We start from the raw sequence: 22,323 nt of genomic DNA on the forward strand, positions 1-22,323 counted from the left end.
CAAAAAAGAGCCAAATAAAAGTTCTATTATGCTGGATGTGTCACTTTCGTCGTGGGTGTCACGTGCCGATTTTAACGTCGTATTGTCAGCTGGTCGTGCACCTCTCAATATTTGAAAGGCCGATTACTGTGATCAATCTCATCTACTATTTCTAATGAGCCCTGTTATAAAACCTAATGATCAGTCACATTTAACATTAACAGGGGGGAAAAGGTAATTTCAGTGTAGCAGAGATAATATAAACTTAGGGTTTTTTTAATTTTACCTGTAGAAAAGGTAAAAGGAACCAAAGAAGATGTATTCATGTTGTTGGGAATTTGAAGTATTTGAAGTAACGCTGAGATAAAAATTAAAGATTTGTTACCATGATGAGGGTTTGTGGTTTCATTGGTTACATGTATCAGGGATTTTAGTGATATTTTTATGTTTTTCTTTTCTTTTTGGAGGGTAGGACAGCTTTATGACTGGGAAAAAACTCTGTTCACTTTCATCTTATTTGGATATGGAAATAACAGTCATTCCACCTTTCATTACCAGTGCCATGGTCTGTGGGATGAGGATGACCCCAGGGTAAAGAAAGAGGCACCTTGTCAGTCTGAAGAAGTCAGAAGTCAGTCTGAGTCTGAAGACGAGAGAAAAGACGAGGAGAGTGAGAAGGAGTCGGAACCGGGCTCATCACTAAACAGTGAAAGGAGAGGCTCCAATCAGACCCTGAGGTCCATAAACTTCGGCACCTCCATAGATTCAGGACACGTACAGGTGCCCTACTCGCAGCAGCAGCAGACCTACCAGCGGCGCAAGAGCTCCAGTGGAGGCTCACACATTTCTCATCCATCTCTCCACTCTTCTGCAAGATCTAAGAGAGGTGAAGGCTTTTTTTCCCTTTTGGCTATTTCCTGCTACTAAATGGTTGTTGGATGGTGGATTTAAGAAATCCCCTGCTGCAATATTTCTGTAAAACAAACACCTGGAAGAAATATGATATTTTGTGGTAACCGTAACCTTTGTTCTTTACAGTAAAAATAACGATAAATAGAAAGTCTTGCATTGGTATTGCGTTTATCAGTAACTCAGAGCTTTGACACAGGTCATTTAAAACTGAAAATGTAAATTGTTTCCACAGGAAGTACAGCTTCTCGCAACAGCAGCCGCAAGAGCGGCAGCGAGGCCAGCGTCCATCAGAAGACCCGCAAACAGATGATCATAGAGAAACTGAGGGAGCAGCTCTTCAAAGCAAAAGCTTTCATTATAAAGCGGTAGCACAACACATAGCTGCTTTGTAAAAGTTGAAGTGGCTGTGTTTCTTTTTTTTCATTCCACCCACAGCTTCTTACTGACTATAAAGTGTGTTTGTAATGTTATGAGAGCATTGCTGAGAAGTGTGCTCAGCAAGTATTCTTGATGAATGATGTAAGATGCACTGTGGAAAACCACCGTGGTGATACAGCAGCTTAAACCTTTCAAAGGTCTAAATTTAGATCTTTAATTACAGCATTCCCGTTAGACCGTTCACTGTCATTTTTGTAAGTGCTGCAACAGACACTCCAAACATGTTATTGTTCTAAATTTAATTGCAATGCAATGAGCGGTTTCCCAGATATAATGTGTAAGACAGTAACCGAAACCCAATGTTTTGCTCAAAATAAGTTCAGCTCTTCATATGATATAAGTGCTGTTATATAGACTTGTTTGAAGTGATTTTGTTTGAACGCACAGAAAAAAAAACCTTTAAGTCGTTTTTAGATGTAAAGCAGATTTACTATCTTTATTTCCAACTACATATTTTTATTCTTGGACTTAGAGTAGCTTTGTATGATTAATGGTTAAAAATAATCCCATTTTATCTTATCCTTTTGTAAGACCCCCAGTTCATTATTAAACTAAGTGAAACTACACATGACACTTTAAGCTCTTGTTCTTCTGATTGGCTGCCCTCAACAAACTGAGGGTTTGATTAGCAGGCAGATGCTCACACACGAGGCTGTAGATGCAAGATCAGAGTCTCACTGACATCATTAAAACCCAACAACTGAGAAATTCCTCCATCCTAGTGTTTAGAGTAGTCTGAAGGCTGATTATTCTCTTCTACGCAGACCTCAGTATGTGAAACTTTGTAAAAGATTCATTATAAAATGACACAGTCTCAGAAAGGTCACAAACACAAAAAGCTTCAGGCGTCTGTTTGATCGCTTTCTAATAACCCTGATTCTGCTCCCTGTAGGGTTTTGGGTATCTATCTTCCCATGAGGCAGTTTTTCTATAACTTGATTCATCCAGAGTACAGCGCAGTCACCGACGTCTATGTGCTGATGTTCCTCGCTGACACGGTTGACTTCATCATCATCGTGTTTGGATTCTGGGCATTTGGTGTAAGTTTTGAATTTATCTGCAGAAGAAAATGACAATGTTCACCTCAAGTGACAACAACAATTAGAATTTCCTTACGTGACTTAATAAAACTGACTTTTATGTTTACCTTTTCCTTGTAGAAACACTCAGCGGCAGACATCACATCATCGCTGTCAGAGGATCAGGTCCCGGGAGCTTTTCTCGTCATGGTGTTGATCCAGTTTGGCACCATGGTGGTGGACCGGGCCCTCTACCTCCGAAAGTCTGTTATGGGCAAGGTTATCTTCCAGGTCATTCTGGTCTTTGGCATCCACTTCTGGATGTTCTTCATCCTGCCAAAGGTCACAGACAAGTAAGTGCTTCATCTTAGCTCACGTGAGAGCTGAGATTAATCATCCTAATTAATTTGAATGATAAAATACATCTGACAGCATGGCGTCAAATATATTTGTGCTTTTTTTAAAGTTTTGCTCTTCAAAGTTAGAAAACCAGCTGCATTCTTTTTTCCGTTCAACAGCTGTCTTTGTTTTCTTCCTTTCATAGACGTTTCAGTGAGAACACAGTCGCTCAGATGTGGTATTTTGTCAAGTGCATCTACTTCGGGCTGTCAGCCTATCAGATCCGCTGTGGTTATCCCACCCGTGTTCTGGGAAACTTCCTCACAAAGAGCTACAATTATGTCAACCTCTTCCTGTTCCAGGGGTGAGTTATGCAGAGAGAGTTTCATTTCTTCCAGCTGGACAAACATGTCCAAGGCCCTGCTAGCTGCTGCTGCTGCTGCTGCTGCTGCTGCTGCTGGTGAAGCAGAATTGCAAGGAGAAGATTACGTCTCAAAAACTGTACAAGAAATATTTGCTAGAGGAGAAAAAAACACCTTTCCTCTTCTCAGTCCCTACATTTTAAATTGTATAGAAACATAAGCATTGGTTTTCGCTCTAGTTATGTTATATTTGATCAGTTTAGCATTTAGAATTTAATTCATTAATGCAGCTGAAACAGTAAGCACTAACATTAAATTTATAATAGATTCATAACAGATCTCTAAAATATGCTGTTTGGATACTTCAATTTATGAGCTTATTACTATATGCATTATTATTACTTATTTGACTGCACAGCTAGATCCAAAGATGTATTAGCTTGTGTTTTAGACTGACCTATTGCTAGCTGGTACTTTCAGCTGCATCTGTATTTCATCGTCTCTCACCCTTCTGCTTTTTCTTTATTTATCTGATCAACGTGTCTAACATTACATGGTTCACACTGCCTGCCTTGTTGACAGAAACAGAGAGAGGGAGAGAGTTTGCATGTGGAACCTGCGTGCATGGAAGCTGCAGAGAGAAAGAGAGAGAGCTTGCATATGAGAAAGTTGTGCCTGATGTGTAGATTTTGCACAGCTCTGTTTGCTGATTAAGTTCACTGTTTACCAGCAACAAGAAAATCACCATCAGGCCACTGGGAAGGCCTCCAGATCATGTGTGAACTAAAAAATATGAAAGTCAAGCTATGCATAAAAGGGTGTGAAATTAATAAACACAACAGTTTTTCTACCTAATCTATATCCAATCTTCCACACATCTATAATTGATAACAAAAAATGGGTTTTATTCACTTAATAGCAATTTAATGTGTGTTTTAAAATACATGGCAGGTCACCAGCAAAGGGAAGGGGTGTCAGTGTGAAAACAAATACAGTGCACTGCTGTTTCTTGTATGGTCATGCCGACTTTAATACAAAGGACTGAAACCACGCAAAACTACGACTACTATTTAAAATAAAAAATGTATTTAAAATTACAAAAAAATATTGCATATTGTTTAAAAGTAAGTTATTTAGTGAATTGAGGCAACAGTTGTGATTTGATGCTATATAAATAAAATTGAATTAAATTAAATTGAGTAGTTCTAAAATACTCTACATGTGAAGGCTATGCGCATTTTTGTATCCATCATGATACTGACATGTAAGATGATAATTTGTTGGCGTTGTGGTATTTTCTCTATGGTTTAAATTCAGGAAGCTAAATAAGTTTGGCATGTATGCTGTAGACGAAAGGAATATCTTGTTATATAAGCAATAATATCATGAGCTTTCACATTATGCCAGATTAATAAAGAAGATATGTGGTTTTCAGTTTCCGTCTAGTACCTTTCCTGACGGAGCTCCGAGCCGTGATGGACTGGGTTTGGACCGACACTTCGCTGTCTCTGTCCAGCTGGATCTGTGTGGAGGACATCTACGCTCACATCTTTATCCTGAAATGCTGGAGAGAGTCAGAGAAGGTGTTTATCATCGTGGCACAAGTGTAGTGTAAAAAAAATCTGTTTCAGGGCCAGTGTCTGTCATGTTGGAATTTAAACCGAAATTTACTTTTGTGATTTATGAAGGTAAATCTTTATATATCTATATCTATAGATATAGATATAGATATAGATAGATATAGATATATATCTATATCTATAGATATATATCTATATATCTATCTATCTATATATCTATATATATATATATAGATATATAGATATAGATAGATACTGTGTCTATCAGTAAGTGAAGTGAAAATATCTTTATTCACTGCTCTCTCGTAGTTGTTACCCAGTCAGTCTGAAATATATCCCTCCATGAAATTTTTTGCACATTTTTACTTTTACAAATTTGTCAAAAAAATTGCGTTGACTTTGTTGTTAAAGCAAAGGATCAGGGGGAATTCTGTGTTACGTTCTCCATCTAATACCAGTAACTTATTTCAGTGTCCTCTCTGTCATCCTTCTGCAGAGGTATCCCCAGCCACGAGGCCAGAAGAAGAAGAAAGTGGTGAAGTATGGGATGGGAGGAATGATTGTGGTGCTGCTGATCTGTATAGTATGGTTTCCGCTGCTCTTCATGTCCCTCGTGAAATCTGTAGCTGGAGTCGTCAACACTCCGCTGGATGTCTCATTTGAAATCACACTGGCAGGCTTTCAGGTGTGGACACAATTTCTTATATAAAATCATTGGCACCTCTTTTCACAGGTCCTTTGTCAAATGTCTAGAGGTAACATTTATGGTTATGTGGTACCTGTGGACTGAGGGAGATATTTTAGTGTATTTAGGGTGGAGGATTTAATGTAGTGTGTTTGTATGTGTGTGTATCAGGCATAGTTTCACGACAGTTACTGCACATTAATCTGTATGAATAAAGTTCACCAGAAACAAGTGCTTGGTTTAAAATCATTAGAGGTGTATTCACCTTTAACTAGACTTTTTTCAAAACGTCGTCTTTCCACAGCCCATCTTCACCATGAGCGCGCAGCAAAAGCAACTGCGGCATGTGACGGAAAAGGAATTTCGCAACTTTGTAGAACATTATAAGAAGAAAGACGTAAGTATACAAAATCAAATACAAATAGAAGATCATAATTTACAAACCATAATGTGTTTTCAATTTGAGAAATAAATACTTTTTTTTTTTATCTCTGATGTAAAGTAGTTCCCATATAATGCAAGTAGTTCTTTCTCTACTAAAGTACCATAGACAGTAAAAAGGATCGACGTAACAAGGATGATGTCATCAATTGGTTTTGGAAGCTTATTTTACGTATTGACTTCATGTCTCAGCTTAAGATGAGAAGGTCAAGGCTAGCAAATTTGGTTAGCAAGATCCATCCATACCCTTAAATCAGGGGATAACTTTTTCCTGAAGGGGACAAAAAGATATGTACTAATATTCAGTGGAAGATTATAGTTAGATAGTTGAATTATAGTTGAATCTGAAACAGTTTTAACAATCTACAGTCCATTTGTGCATGTGTGCATGTTGACCTTAATTTAAACTTGCTTAGCTGACAGATTATTGGTTTAATGCGACTGAATTATATTGATTCCAATTGTTTGATTTTGTGTTTGGATTAGAACGCCATGCAGTGGCTGGAGAGCTACATTTATGAGGACCTGACCATTGCTCAATTGAAAGGCAGCTCCAACTCTCTGTGGACCATCAGTCCACCCAGCAGAGCTAGCTTGATAGAGATGTTGGACTCTACCGATGATTTCTCCATCACTGTGTCCTGGTCTGTGCAAAGGTACGCAGAGACAAATGTCTTTCCAGATAGGTAAAACTTTATAATAACTGTTAGTAAAGGGTTAATTAATAAGTAATAACATTTAAGTTATTTATTTTATCATATTGAAACAAAAAAGATAATTATTAAAGAGCATCGACATCACATTACAAGTAGTGTATGACCAAAGACGTAAGATCAATGACATTCTGGCAAAAGTGCAATAATCACCTCAACTGGCGCCTATCAATGTGGAAGAGTAGCTGCTCTACTCGGAGTCCCTTCCAAAATACTACAGTCCTCACCCTATCTCTAAGGGAAAGGCCAGCATTCAGAGCACATGTTCCCCTATAGAACTGCCGGGCTTTTATCTGACGCCTTTCACCTCAGAGGAGCAACCTTGTGTCCAGTCTATGCTCTGTCTGTTTATATGGACAGAACCAAGGGTTTTAGACAGAATGACCAGCTTTTTGTGTGCTGGGCTAAAGCACAAACTGTGCCTCTCCCACTGGATAGTAGGAGCAATTGCCTTGGCCATATACTAACTGGGGTCTTCAGCCTCCTGCTGGCCTGGGGCACGTTAGGGGTCCCCACTACAACCTCATGGGCTCTTTTCAAATCAATTTCCATCCAGGAGGTGTGTTCAGCTGGATGCTGGCCCTCACCTCACACATCTGCACATCTGTTTTACAAGCTAGATGTGACAGCACTTAACCTGGTGCATTCAGCCCTCAGTGTAGGTTCTTCCCAGGAGGGAGCGTCTCCTCTGTGAAATGTTATTGGGGGACAGTTGTCTTCTTAACAGACATGTCTCGGAATCAGGGAGTCAGTATTTCTCCCACAGTGAGAGATGAAATAAATGCTGTGAAAGAGAACATAAGGTTATGCTCATGCTACTCAAGAGAACCGGGGACCACCCTCCTTGCTATGGAAGTGGGGAAGAAGTGGGCTTGTTTTGAATAACATATGACAATGTCAGCCTATTATATAGGGAGGGCCAAGCCACTCCTGACACTGGAGTCACTCAGCCATACATACACATTCATCATACCTCGTTGTCAAAGTTTTTGACCCACAGACATCAGCAAGTGCTAGTTAAATTGTCCCTCATTCACAAGACTTCTCCTCAGTCTACCAGCTTTGTTGCAAATCTGCTTTTTCATAATAACCCCAATTACCTTGCTTCGCATCAAACAACATTTTAATTTTAAATGTAAAGATACAAATTCCTTAAGCATAATTTAAGTATGTTTTTTTTCTCCTTTAGAAACACCAGCCTGGGAGCCAAGGCAGAAACAACATCTGGAAAAGTAACAAGATTTCTTAAAAACGAAGACAAAAACATAAAACAGAACCTTATAGATCTGTTAAACGATGAACGAAACATAACAGAAGTGTGAGTATAGTATCAGCCGCACATTTTCTCTTTACTCTTTGCCAGTTTGTGTTCTCTAGTAACCAGGAGCTGCTAAATGTTACCTCTCAGCTAAATAATTTTCGAAGGTGGCGATTAAAATTTTATAGCTGTACATAAATTAAGTATGGAGAGTATTAGTAAAGTAAGTCCACAGTTACATGTGAAGACAGGTGTCACTTATATGCATTTATTTAACATAATGACTGGAAACAGGGGCAAAACTAACCTAGCAAACAATAAAACCTAACAGCACTTAGTGGTAGCATATTTTTCGACTGACTGGTGTGTTTTGGAGCGAGACAAGGTCTTTTTAAATATAACATAATCTGTATATAAAAGATGGACGAAGCCATGCTGACATCATCCGTTGGTTGTGAAGCATCAATGGATTTTTTTTTTTTTTTGGTCAGAAAATGTATTAAAATGTGCAAAAAGACAACTTCTTTAATCGATAAACAGTTTGGTGTGATTTGGTTATAAGCGACGAATTCTGGAAGGAAAAATATGTGAATATGTGATGTTTGCTTTGTTAGACTGAAGTGGATTTACAAATCTGTTAAAAAGTAAACATTTTTACAATTAGTAAGGCACGCCTCTATAACATACAAAACCATAATATAATATAATCATTAGAATTGTTATAATATTTATAAAATATTAACTTGCAAGCACTTACAGCTTTTCTTTTCCTGCAGGACACTAACAAAAATTTTCCCTCGCTATGTTCGAGCACCCAGCGATGTGGAGTCCAAACCTGTTGAAAGCCTTTACAGAGGTGACCGAGTATTTGCCACTGTGTACAGAGTGTTAGCGTGATGTGAATTTTTCATCCTTGTTATTTGATTTGGTAACAGTAAAGAAAAATAATAGTAAAGATGCTCCATCTCAATAGGAGATGTAGTAGATTAGAATTTCTGACTATTAAATATCAAAACATATTCATGCTTTTCAAAAAGTACATAAGCCATTTTATTTAATGGGTGAGTAAATTTCTTTAACATCAATTTATATGCTTACTTTTGATGAACAAAGCTTTTGTATATTTTTTTCCAAAATAAATCTGATTTACATTTTCTGACAAAACTTCTTTATTTCTTTATCGTAGAAACGGACGGTCACCCAGAATATTATGACATTAAGGTGAAATTGAAGAGAGCTAATGACAGCAATGATAAAGAATGGTGGATCGTCTATCAGACAGAGCCTAGCAAGACCAATCTAACCAATCTAAAGTCTGCAGGCCTGGAACTGTTCGTATTCAGCGACCAAGTCAGCCCGCCCAGTTTGGGCTTTCTAGCTGGATATGGGTACGTGGTTTGTGATATTCTGTTGTGTATTTCAGTGAAATGTTTGTGTTTATATGTAAAAAATTATATTATGAAAGTTACTGAAAATTGTACAGCCAGTGGGTTAATAGCAGTTATAGCAGAAATAAAGAATAATGAGAGGAGTCACAAGATAAGTAAGGATAGGAACTGATGCGTATTGATTGAAACTAATCTGACTGATTAATTTCATTTCATATCAGACTATTTTAATGTATTTAAAACCAGTTTGAATGTTCAGTTAAAGACACTGACACAGAATAGTCAGGCTGTGTTGGTGGACTATATTTGCTTCACTGAGCTTTTGTTACCAAATTGTCACATTTCCCTTTTTTCATGCGAGACACACCCTTATCAGCAATAAATGAAATATTACATATTTTACATTCATTTCTACTATGCGAGATTTGTGAATGTTACTTTGACATGTATAAAATACCTAACTCTGATGAGACAGCGTGGGATCGATTCATATACTTTTTCTTCACAAAAATTAACCGCATCCTTTGGCAGTTGGGATACAGAACAATCAAATTAGTTCCTTAGAATATCATAGAGAAGTACAGCGTTCACAGCTTTTGTCAAATATCATATGTTTTACCTTTTTGATACATTATATTTGGATTTCTAGTCAGAGAAATAAGAATTTAAAAGAATCCAAAATCTGAATGTTTTCTTCTTCTCCTTCCTGTTTAGTATCATGGGCCTGTACGCCTCTGTGGTTTTGGTCATCGGCAAGTTTGTGCGCGAGTTCTTCAGTGGCATTTCCCACACCATCATGTTCGAGGAGCTGCCCAACGTGGACCGCATCCTCAAGCTGTGCACCGATATCTTCCTGGTGCGAGAGACGGGGGAGCTGGACCTGGAGGAGGACATGTACTCTAAACTCATCTTCCTTTACCGCTCGCCAGAGACTATGATCAAGTGGACTCGGGAGAAAACTCAGTGAGGGAAACTTTAATGAATGAAGTTGAATCAGATCTTTTCAGAGACACTGGATTGTCGCTCTGTTGGTGTGAGCAGCTATTTTAGCCTCCAAAGCAAATGAAGGCCAACTTTATCCTCGTCAGCTGAGCTCGGGCGCCAGTGATACAGTGTTAGCTCCAAAGGGAAACACCTTTTTATTTGGACTTATAAACTGGGGTATTTTTTACTAATTAATGACAACCTTGACTGTCACAATTAATACATTTGAGCACAAATTTCCAGGTGCTGTATTTATCTTGCAAAGGTTTTGCCTCCAGTGGATAAAATAAGCAGGCGGTTTTCAGTTCGAGGTGTTTAGGCGCAATTTTCCTGAAATTAAAAGACAAAAAGTCCCTAATTTCTCTTCACATCTGTCCCTAATATTTTCAAAATCGCATGGTAGGTGGAGAGAAACAGTAACTGGCTGCAGCATTACTCTTTAAGGGCTTCCCACTGACAAATAAGTGGACAACAACGACCACACAAGCACAATCACATATTTTTCCAACTGGAACGCTTGGATTTTGGGACTGTGCAATGCTGAGCTGCCGTTCCTATAAGATTTTTAAGAATGTGGAGCAAGGGAAATTTGACTTTCAGACATCACGATTACTTTTTTTTTTGTTTTTTTAAAGAAATGTCAGAGGCCACTCTGGAAACAAAATGCAAAACAAAAGATTACCAGACAATCTTTACTTGCCTTATTTTGTTTGTATGAGAAGAACTGAAACTCTTACGAACTACATACCTTTCTCAGGAAGAGCTGTTTTCACAGATAATCATTGTATGTTACGGTAATATGTAGGCTTTTGTGGATCTTAAAAAACATGATATTGTAGAAAAGATGAGAACTATTTAAATGGCATGAAATAAAATGTGGAAACTGTTCGGAGTTTTACTGCACAGTGACACAGTTAAAAGCTGTATTAAAGAAGGACTTTTTTCCTGCAGAGATTGACATTTTTTTGTCATTCATCAACATTTTGAATCATCTGCAAGCCGGTTTGAGTCGAGAGCAGCAGAGTTCTGGTTTTCTACATCAGGGTAATGTGCTTCGGGCGGTAGACTCTTTGACTTGTGGACCTCGCTGGCACCCACAGCTGTGCATCCAGTCATCAAAGAAGAAACACACAAAGGGCTGAGACTTGGAGCCCTTTGGTCCAAACTATGCATTAGAGGACATTTAGCATGAGTGAAAACCTTAATTATTGCCATGACTAATTTGCAATACTTGTACATAGGGGTTACATTAAAGGGAAAGGTCGCAGGGGAATGAAATGTGAAAATTGAACTTGTATGTTAAGGCAATGTCCAAAAATCTTCAAATAAAACATCTGGAAAGGTGTGGCGTTTTTTGCACTCAGCTGTTGTGTGTGTGTGAAGATGGTCTGTAAATCTGGGGGTTTTAACAGGATTGTGATGGAAAACAGCTGCAACATGCGCGGATTCGAACATCACCCCCCCTCCTTAAATTGTAGCTTCTCTTGCTTAATTTTATTTTAGTATATCAGTTTTGATTTGTGATAATTTATTTTTTTATTGTGTGTCACGTCAGTCCTGTAGTTCATGGTAAAAATGGGTAGTGGGAGATAAAAGAAAAGAGATAATAATGGGACAGATGACTAAATAATAGGATATTTTATGAAACTTGTGTTAGAGGTAAGTATACAGTGCACTCACGATGTTTGAAACAAAGACAGTTTTTTGTAGTGTAATTTTGCAACTGAGGGCCGCAGTTAAGGTGTAGCAGAGCAACTCCAGGGTGGAGACTTCTGGCAGATATCGGCTGTAAAGAGTTTGTTTTCAAGTATTAAAAAATACTCTTTAAATTTATGTTAGTTTGTCCCATTATTTTAATGGGAAATTGTGTTGACTGCAATTCTTAAACAGCTCGTGCAAAATTGTTGTATAATCCCTTGAATTAGAGCTGAAAGTCTCTACTTTAATCATATTGATTGATTTACAATCAACTGTAATGGTGGGCAAAGGCAAAACTGCAAAAGGGCACTGTACATGTGTTCTGTATCTATACACACTGTCCTGCAGAGATACAGTGAGAAGATATGGAGATACAGAGAAGTGTTAGTCCTTCTCCTGATTTCCTTTCTGTGTGTGTATGTGTTTATCGCAGTTAAATTTTTCAGATCATCAAACAAATGTAAATATTAGAGAAAGACAACACAAGTCTTGCCTACTGCACCCCCAGTTAGAGATACACCAGAGTTAATTTCTGTTCTAACCACACGCAGGCCTGATTACTGCCACACCTGTGCTCAATCAAAAAATCACTTCAATAGGACTTCCCTGACAAAATGGAGCAGACTCAAAAGCCAGAAATCATGCTGCATTCCAAAGAAAACTCAGGAACTGAGAATGAGAAACAACATAATTAAGATCTTTCAGTCTGTAAAATGTTATAAAGCCATTTCTAAAGCTGTGGGAGTCCAGTGAACCTCAGTGAGCGCCATTATCCACAAATGGCGAAAAAACTGAACAGTGGTGATGCTTCGCGGCTGTGGCCGGCCGAAGACTCATCCAAGAGTTCACAAAAGACCCCAGAACAACATCCAAAGAACTGCAGGCCTCACTAGCCTCAGTTAAGGTCAGAGTTCATGACTCCACCATAAGAAAGACACTGGATGAAAATGACCTGCATGGCAGAGCTCCAAGACAAAAACCCCACTGCTGAGCAAATGGTAAATGGCCTGTATTTGTATAGCGCTTTACTAGTCCCTAAGGACCCCAAAGCGCTTTACACATCCAGTCACCCACCCATTCACACACACAATCACACACTGGTGATGGCAAGCTACATTGTAGCCACAGCCACCCTGGGGCGCACTGACAGAGGCGAGGCTGCCGGACACTGGCGCCACCGGGCCCTCTGACCACCACCAGTAGGCAACGGGTGAAGTGTCTCGCCCAAGGACACGACAGAGCTGGGGCTCGAACCGGCAACCTTCCCATTACAACTCCCAACTCTTGAGCCACGATCGCCCCAGCAAAAGGAACATAAACCTCGTCTCAGTTTTCCCAGAAAACATCTCGATGATCCGCAAGACTGAAGGGATCTTCCGAAGCTGAACTCTTTTGAAGATTTACGTTTGGCGTAAAACTAACACAGCATTCAAAAAAGAAACATCATGCCAACAGTAAAATACGGTGGAGGTAGTGTGATGGTGTAGGGCTGTTTTGATGTCACAGGACCTGGAAGACTTGCTGTGGTAAATGGAACCATGAATTCTGCTGTCTACCAAAACATCCTGAAGGAGAATGTCCGGCCATCTGTCCATGACCTCAATCTGGAGTGCATTTAAGTTCTTCCGACATCCAGTCTCAGTAAACACAACTTGTTGCTGAATCCAAGAATGCTAGCTACAGCTCTGTGAAGAAACCAACAAGATTGAGAAACACTGCTTACTTCTCAGGGTCATGAATGTTGCAATGACGTCGTCTAACCACACACGGCATACAGCAGGCACAGGGGGAGAGGAGCCATCCAGCTTGTTATCAGCAGACAGTTGCTAAGGAAACGGCATTCATGATTTGGGGTACATTAGTGTACACTATGAGTAATTAGAACATCTGTTAATGATATAAACAGATTATGGAGTAACATATACTGCCTTTCAGGAAAACGTTTCTCACTTAAGCAAGACAATGCCAAACTACATTCTGCACGTTCTACATCAGGACAACGGTAGAGCTCCATAGTAAGAGTCTGGATGCTAAACCCCTCAGACTTGTCACTCATTGAAAGCAGTTGGCATATTGTGGAATGAAAACAAGAACTAAACACGAATGAAATCTGATATCAAGAATGCAAAAAATATTTTATACTGAAACCACAGGGAACAGTTCCTGAAAAGTTAACGCGAATCTTTTGTTGAACCTCTTGAATTAAAGCTGAAAGTTCATATTTCAGTTGCATATTGATTATTTATGCTTGTATGCACATTCTATGCATGTGGTGCTGTGCAGAGAAAAACAGAAGTTTGATGAGGAGAAAAACAAAATCTAGCTAATAGAAAATGTGTCATGCGTAAGTGGTTTGAGTGTGGAAATATTATGTTTGCATTTGTGGGAAGATTCCTTGAGTCTCTTATCTTTTTAAATTTGAGGTTTTGCTTCATCATGTTTTAACACCTGTAGAATCCATAATTTGGAGAAAGGAGGGTGAATGCGATTGAAAATATAAAGACCTAGAAACTAAAAAGGACTAAGCCCTAGAAAAAAAGATTTGTCAGCGGTATTTAATTATTAAATTGGGAATCTGTATATCAGCTCAAAACTGACTTAAGTCATATCGTGATGAAAGTTCAATTTAATTAAGAATGTTTTTCAAGTCCGATGCACAAGACTCTGTTCTAATAACCCACACATGAAACAACTTCTTACTTTTTTCTGCTAATTTGTTTTCCACTCAAGTCCAGCTTTGATCCACCTAATGCACAGATGCACTGGAGTCATTCAGTATGAGAGGCATCACAAAAAGAGCATGAATGGGTATACATTAAATATCGCTTAACAGGGAGAAAGCATTAGCCTCATCAAAGATAAATAGGTCTTAGGAAGCTACACAGTCATTACATGTCTGTGAGCCATTTTGGTGCAGACATCTGCAGCCGCTGTTAGACTCGCTGATATGGAAAATCTGTTTGCTAACTCATTTAAGAAAATGTACAGAGACCATAAAATGCCACACAACGGAAATGTTTATTGATGCATGTGCAAAGTTTGAAGATATGACTTTGAGGAATATACAATAAGTCAGCAACAACACAAATTAAAAAAATGTAAACAATCCCTTTAGTAGTGATATTGTTTTATATTATTGGCATTTAGGTGATATTGTACTTATCATGGGGTTTTCACATTTACAGCCCTGAACTCTTCACTGAATGGTCCCCTTTTTATTAGTATACTATCTTTAACTTTAGAGGAAATTAAGAAATAAAGACACAGCAATGACTATTTTATTATTAGGTAACACAGAGCTGGAGGTAGACAGGAAAACAGTCTACAGCTGGCTACAAGCTGCATTATGTCTTATTTTTAAAATACTCGCAAAAAAGTAGAGAGAGCTGATGCTGAAGATGACAGTGTGACCCATTCTTAAGCTTTAATATCGACAGATTTATCATAGATTTGATTTGATTTAATCATTCCGTTATTGCAAACATGCATTATAACAATCTGATTGCATATTGCTCCAGTAACATTTTCAGGCTCTAGTCATGAATACTGAATAAATTAACTCTGTACAAATAAACACCTATACACTGATCAAGTCTTTGTGTGATTTGAATATACCTATAGTAATTTTACACTCTACCCGCAAACAATAACAGCAAAATTTACAGCTTCACAAGAGACGAGAAATAATAGAACATGTACATACAACAGGCTGAGGATCCACCTCGAGAGATTACACAAAATAAAAGGCTGTTCAAACTCAGGTTGACGCCAACACCTACTGAACTGTTTGGGGTTTTAAAATGTATTTTTTTTTCCTTATCCTTTTTTTTTTTGCACATTTAAGATCAGAAAGCCACCCATCAGGATTTCAGAGCTCAGAGGTTGTTTAACTCATACAGAGAGGGTGTACTGGTGGCAGCAGATGGGTAGAGTCGGTGCTCTGGAGGCCGAAGGCTAACACAGCCCGCCTTCATAGTCATCCTCCTCTTCCTCTGGAGCTGGTGCCCCACTAGCACCACCCTGTGGAGCAGCAGGAGCCTTCTTCTTCTTTCCTCCTCCTCCAGGTACCCTCAGGGAAATAGCCAGTTTGGCATACTGTGAGGGGGAGGGGGGGGTGTCATTAGCCGTCAGATTTAAAGCCCCTCAATATTTATGCTTTAATCAGCTATTTTAAAACGAATAACAAAACCCATAAACACATTTCCTCCTTTGGCAGTGTTGAAATATGGCATCGTTTAAATCAAAATCTAATGACAGCTGTTAATCTAATCCATCCACAACAAATCAACACAGTCCTAATGAAGTTGTCAGTATATAACATCCAAGTCCACACAGGATTTATTTTCATCTTTCATCTTAGGTGATTTTAACATCACCTAAGAGGGATAATAATGTCAATCCCACCTGGACCATGACAGCTGTTCCTGCTGCATCTTTAATCTTCTAAAATACAGAAGTTTAATTAGAAATATTTCTGACCTGTTCAGATTTGAGTAGAAAGGTTCATTAAAAGTAAGAGATGGATGACTACATTTCAAACAGATAGCTTACAATCAAAAAAGTGAATAACCGAATACTTTAAACAACTAAACTAAAGCCTAACATACTACAAAGACAGCTAAAATGTCTGCCTTACAGAATGAGTGGAAATATATCTTGAAACACTGAGTGTTTCATACTGTTGGAGTATGAAGGAGCAACCAAAAGTATTGGACGAAAGGTAACAGCAGTGAGCTAGGAGTTGTTAATTAAAGCTGATAAAGTATTAAGTGTGTTAAATGAAGCATTAACATAATCAACTCCTCCAAGGAGGTGAGAGTATTTATACTTGTGTGCTGCTTGGCTCCCCTATTCTGCAATTTCACCACCAAAACACCACCTGGTGGCGGGGTTTCTCTCTTCCTGCTGATTCAAACTATGGCAGCTGAAGTAGCTTGAATCATTCAAACTGAGTTGTTCAATCACAGCTGCTGCAGTCTGCGTTGATCCAGTGTGTAGTTACTGGATCATATGGCATAGGTTTTCAGAAAGATAGAACTTGATGTTCTCAAAGAAACTTTCTCCAACTCATCTGGAACCAGGGCACCAACTCATGTGTGGTGTGGGGGGAATTTTCAGCCTTAAGACAGGTATTAAGCCTTGGATTGCTTTAGATGGTTAAAACACTGTGTGGAACAGTGATAGCTGAGGACATTCATTATTTTCCACCTTACTCTGTAAAGGCTATTAATTATATATCTAAGGTAACAGAGAAAAACCTGCAATCATGAATTCAGACGGGCGAATGATAAGCCTAGTGTTCTGGAAACTTAGCTAACACGTCAGACGTCGCTGCATTATCACAACGGGGCCAGAAGTCTACCATAATCACAAACCACAACAATGAAACCTTAGTACTCACATCATTGTCCATGTACTTCAGCAGAGGTGAGTTACACACGCGATAGACCTGGTCCTCATCCTGCTCATCATAGCCCTGAAGTAACGTCTCCATGGCAACACAATCTTCGCTTCCACTATAGCCAGGCAGGCTGGAGGAGATCAAGCAGTACATCATGTAACCATCTTTAAAGTAAGTGGCAGCAGCGTTACACCATGAATGTGACATCAAGGGTCAAACAAAGTAAGAAGCGAGCCGGTTCTTTCTCTGTTCTTTGATGTTTTGATGAGGATGAGGAATATTTTCCTGCCAGGCTGGCTCGAGGAGACTTTAGCCTCTTCTAACTTCATAATACAGATGGCAATGAAGTGTAGGTGAATTGGCTTACCTGTAACTTTCTCTGACACATTTATCAGCTGCTACGTAGTCGCCTCTGTGAAGATGAACCAGTACTTGAGCAGTTGTTTTCTAAGGAAGAAAAAAAAAACGTGATTTGAATGATATGAAAAAATTAAAAAAGGAAATCTCTTATATGATCGTTTCAGGTGCACAGTGCTGGCTATGAGCACGGCTGTCCCACCCGCCTGCTCTTCAAACCACTGCTTTATGAGGAGCAGACAATGAAAAGAAAGTTGTCTTAAAAACGGGATTGACTTAAAGGCATAGAAGATAAACCAGATTAAGAGAAACACCACAACATTGCCTACAATGGAAACCTGATTGTTGCACTGCTGATAAACTGTGCAAAAAAGATGTAAATGATATAAAAACAAACAGCTGAGCCACCTTGAAGCACATCGGGAAGTTCTCGATCTCTTTGTACATGTTCTTCTCTTTCTGCAGGGCGACTGCCGCTTCGTCCAGCCTGGTTAGAAAGGCCAGAAAAAGGCTGATGAGGAACAGGTTTACAAACACATCACTGACATGAAAGATATCAAACAGGCAAGAAGAGAAACCAAAGGAAATTCATTTACCAAGCCCAGCCTTCAAGGTTACCATATCTGATCCTTGGTAATATATATGTGTAAAACCAAAGATGAGTGTTAACATCCCATCCACCATTATTTCCCTTTACCTTTTTAACCTGACCAGAAGTCTGGAGGCTTTTCCCAGCAGTTCTACTGCCTGACGTAGGCGATCCTCATTCTACAAAACACAAAAAAGGATAAAACAGCTGACTGAACCCCCCCCCCCCCCCCCCCCCCCCCCAAAAAAGCTAAATTATTAAATCTTTGTTGATATCCATACCTCAAATACACCTGCTGCCTTCTGATACAAGTCCACAGCTTTCTCCAGGTTTATAGGCTCTATCAGTCTGAGGAGGAAAAATGTGTTTTAAGAAACACTCCTGAGTACACTTTTTCAGTCTGAGTATTTTTGTTAGAATTGAAAGTCAGTTTCTGAGAATAAAAAGTTAACATATGTATAATAAACAGCACGTAAATATTCATAATGGCAGTAACTATGCAAGCTTTAATTCTCATCACAATAAAGCGACTTGTGCCATAACCAGCAGCTGACAGCTTATAATGTTAATAGTTAAAATGATCTTCAGCCTATCTAACACTGCTCCATTGTGAGATGACAAATGGATCATGGTAAATAAACAAATATTAAAATTCTGCATATTAGCTATACCAGTGATTCCCAAAATGTGGGCCGTAGCTCCCAGGTGGGCTGCAATGGAACTGCAGGTGGGCCATGAGGTGATTTACAAGAAATCGGTTTTATATTATTTACTTTAAAACTGCCATTAGATATTTAGAAATCATTTTTAAAAAGATATAGAATGAATAAATCAATGTTGTGAAATTTCAAAATTAGATGATTAATTTTCTGATCTATTTTGATCCTGAAAAATCAATAGTAGAAAAAACTAACTAACTAAAGGTTTGGGAGATCCATAGAAAACGTTCATATTTTATAATGGTAAGGCTCTGTCTTAAGTCTGGGAACGGCTGCACTACAGAATTAGAATTAAGAGTTTCCTTAAATTTATGCAGCACTTTATCACAGTGAAAATTTAGCTTTTAGTTAGCTGTGGGCATAAATATAATGCTACAATTATTCTGTTCTTAATTATATTCTCATTGCATCTTTTTAATTACTAAAGAACCCAACAAACCTATTCATCCAATAGCTAAAACACTTGTACTTTGGCAGTGAATGTATGGTGCATATAAATAAGATGAACTTTCTCATGAATCAGTTATCAGGCAGACTTCTGAAAGGTGTTTATCAAATCCATTCCAATGAAAGAAATATGCTTAACCGGTCAGCACTGATCAGCAGAGTAAATTAAGGTAATATTTTTACTTTCCAGCCCGGTCCAGAGCCATGGCAGCAGTGTCCGGTGTCCCGTTCTCCATGTACATCATGCAGGCTTTCTCTATGTACTGGATGGCCTCTGGCATTTTCTTTTGTTCCTGATGCAGTGCAAACACAGCAGAGTTACAATTGTGCTACTGAATCATTATCTCCATCTGCTTTATTATGACTTCACTGTGTGGTTTTAGAGTGGCTGCACTCACCTTCATCATCATACCAGCCTGTTCAATAGCCCTGAGGAAATAAGAGTTTGAATCAAACAGGTGTTTCCAAGTTTGCAGCCACTTCAATATTACAGGTTATTAAGCATGATACTTACTTTGCAGCATGAAAAAGCCTGAAGGACAAGCTAAGGAAACAGCCAAACAAGAGTGAAACTGTGTCATGCTAACAAATATATGGCTTAAAATAAATCAGATTACATTCTCCATTAATAAAATGTTAAACCCCTGACACTTTCTGTTGGATTAAGACATCCTTCGATTTTTGACACAAGGCAAAATGAATCCATGCCAACGTATAAAGTGCTCATGAAATGAAAACCCATCAGAATCAGGGGTGTAACAATTCTTCGAAGCCAGATTTGTTTTACCAGGGTTTGAGGGCTTGGTTTTAGCTCAAATCTTAGTTTTCCTTAAGCGGTTGAATAACAAAATACAAATAATCAGTTAGACACAAATCTTGTCATTTAATTCTTTCATTATAAACTGATGACATTTAAATATTTCTACACAATATAATATAAGAGTTTTTCTGGTCTTGGTTCCAGAGTTGTTACACCCCTAATGAGAATAACTATGGTACAATGTTAAATCTGCGATAAGCAGGTACCCTGGACCCAGCTATAACAGGATCCAGGGTGCAGGGTTAAAAACGGGTACACCCTACACTGCCTGCACGCTTTGCGTTTCTGTTGTCTGATTGGCTAATTAGAGGTTTGCTTTAAAGAGCCGCTAACAAAGTGGCTAGTGATTTCCTTTGATCAGGAAAGGATACGTTTTGTTTTCTGTGTGGTACTCAGCTTCCTTCAGATAAGCATCCTTTGCTTGTTCATACTGCTTGGCATTCTTGAAGCACACAGCTAGAAACAAAGCACAGAGGTTAGCTCACTGTAAAATTATGTATTTTTAATATAATGATAAAAAAAACACTACAGTTTTAAGCAATAGTGTCGTTTCGTGTTTTACCTGCTTTGGCGTATTCTGATGCAGCACTGTCAAAGTCAGGCTTCCACTTTGTCAGACTCGTTTTTAAGCTGTAAACACACCACGAGGAACAAATAATAAACAAATAATACAACTATAATTCGATGGATAAATAACCATAAAGTCACTTTATGTCGCATAACCTTTCAACAGAAAATACACAGTGGCCTTACAGCTAGCTAACGTGAGTAGTAACACTACAGAGCAGGAAATAATCGTTTTTGTCCTGGCTCACCATTTCTCCGCTTTAGCTATGTGCTCGTGCGCTTCATTTATCTTCTGAGCAGCCATTATGTTGATCGATCAACTCGGTTATGAGGAATATGTTATTGATAAACGACTATGGATGTCGCTTCGTCGATGTTTGGATTACCAGGAACTCCTCCTCGGCCGCAACGTCACCAGCTGTCGCAGGTTACGGATGCCGCATTGGACCAAAAAACATCAACAACAGGGAATGCGAGAATCTGGCTCTAGTACTGTAATGCAGCTAGAAAATTTGCTTTTTGTTTTTTAAATGAAAAACTATACAATCAGATCCACAATAGCACATTTTTGGGGGTGCAATATCCCCTCTGTTCACCACCACAGTGGATTTTGTGTGTGAATGTAATTTTCAGGCCCTCGCTTTAAAACCAAGCTCAGTTTAAAACAACAATAGCCATTGCTCAAAGTCTGGATTATGAATTTGGAAGCAATCACAAGAAAGCCTGGTGACGTGGGAGTCTGCAGTTTGGTTTCAAATTCCAGGAGTTTTACAAAGCTTTAGTCTAATGTTTGCTGATAATATGTTTTGTAAATATAAAGAAAAATAGAGTGCTAAATTAATGCAGGATTAAAAGGGCCTTAACTTAACCCTCCATGACTAACAGGTCTAACAGAACACCATGACACTACCAGTGTTTTTGTTAAGGTTGCAGGCACAACAAAAGAACCATCCACAGATAATTCTTTAACTTTCCATCAGGGAATCCATCATAGGCACTGTTAAGTCAGGATGTGGGCCCATTGATTATCTTCAGTTCACAGTGTATTTATTTAAGTCTCTTGTTTTCATTCAGAAATTTCCAATCACATACTGCTGCTGTACTTTTTTTTGTTATTTTTTCGTAGTTGAGGACAAGTGAAGGCGCAGGAGGCTATAGCAACTTGACATAGTGGGCCTCTTTAACATTTTCCAGATGTGTGTGGAGTGAATGTATGGAACCCATACATGTTAATACCATTGGCAAAGTACCAGATGCCATGCTTATGAGAACTACGTCAAACTTTATAGGACAGTGCTCTTTTGTTCTCTTTGTCAAACTGCACTTTCCCTTGTGGTCTTTACATTTTTTTTCCTTGCCAAACATTAAATGAAATATACTTGAACAGAATTCCTGTTTTATATCACTCTGAGAAAACAGGACAACTTGCATTGATTCTCCACACTTAAATTGGATATTCACAGTCCTGTTTGTTGGACTGCAACCTCAAGTCAAATAAAACTTGTACATATCACAAATTTACCTAAAGGGGCTTTTTTTTCATGGTGAAAAGAAAGTATATCCGCCCCCTTTTCTAAGGTTTTACATTTCAGGTTATTGCAAAAAAGGAATTAGTCATTCGTAGGTC

The 22,323-nt window shown here is 38.7% G+C and overlaps 2 protein-coding genes across 4 annotated transcripts in view; one reads left to right on the plus strand and one right to left on the minus strand.

Annotated features, from left to right (window-relative positions):
• The window catches only part of piezo2b (piezo-type mechanosensitive ion channel component 2b), a 94,090-nt gene extending 82,648 nt beyond the window's left edge, over positions 1-11,442 (plus strand). For all 3 annotated transcript variants that reach the window (XM_006792301.3, XM_087832629.1, XM_087832628.1), the window contains 13 exons: positions 538-865; positions 1,124-1,256; positions 2,222-2,369; positions 2,490-2,701; positions 2,893-3,051; positions 4,485-4,632; positions 5,126-5,314; positions 5,619-5,711; positions 6,242-6,411; positions 7,658-7,786; positions 8,503-8,582; positions 8,913-9,114; positions 9,829-11,442. In XM_006792301.3, the coding sequence (XP_006792364.2) occupies positions 538-865; positions 1,124-1,256; positions 2,222-2,369; positions 2,490-2,701; positions 2,893-3,051; positions 4,485-4,632; positions 5,126-5,314; positions 5,619-5,711; positions 6,242-6,411; positions 7,658-7,786; positions 8,503-8,582; positions 8,913-9,114; positions 9,829-10,081 (2,244 nt within the window). In that variant the 3' untranslated portion in view covers positions 10,082-11,442. The remainder of the gene's footprint in view (positions 1-537; positions 866-1,123; positions 1,257-2,221; positions 2,370-2,489; positions 2,702-2,892; positions 3,052-4,484; positions 4,633-5,125; positions 5,315-5,618; positions 5,712-6,241; positions 6,412-7,657; positions 7,787-8,502; positions 8,583-8,912; positions 9,115-9,828) is intronic.
• Positions 11,443-14,795: 3,353 nt separating this feature from the next.
• napgb (N-ethylmaleimide-sensitive factor attachment protein, gamma b) lies at positions 14,796-21,116 on the minus strand. Its single transcript, XM_006792300.3, has 12 exons — positions 20,945-21,116; positions 20,692-20,759; positions 20,501-20,585; positions 19,824-19,841; positions 19,708-19,738; positions 19,493-19,602; positions 18,425-18,491; positions 18,252-18,322; positions 17,963-18,041; positions 17,565-17,644; positions 17,198-17,327; positions 14,796-15,891 (listed from the first exon to the last, which is right to left on the minus strand). Exons 1-12 carry the CDS (start codon positions 20,998-21,000, stop codon positions 15,751-15,753), a joined length of 936 nt encoding a protein of 311 aa, XP_006792363.1. The 5' UTR covers positions 21,001-21,116; the 3' UTR covers positions 14,796-15,750.
• Between the last annotated feature and the right edge of the window lie 1,207 nt (positions 21,117-22,323).

The sequence above is a fragment of the Neolamprologus brichardi genome, chromosome 18, assembly GCF_056152115.1.
Source record: "Neolamprologus brichardi isolate AB-2024 chromosome 18, ASM5615211v1, whole genome shotgun sequence".
Taxonomy (NCBI): Eukaryota; Metazoa; Chordata; class Actinopteri; order Cichliformes; family Cichlidae; genus Neolamprologus; species Neolamprologus brichardi.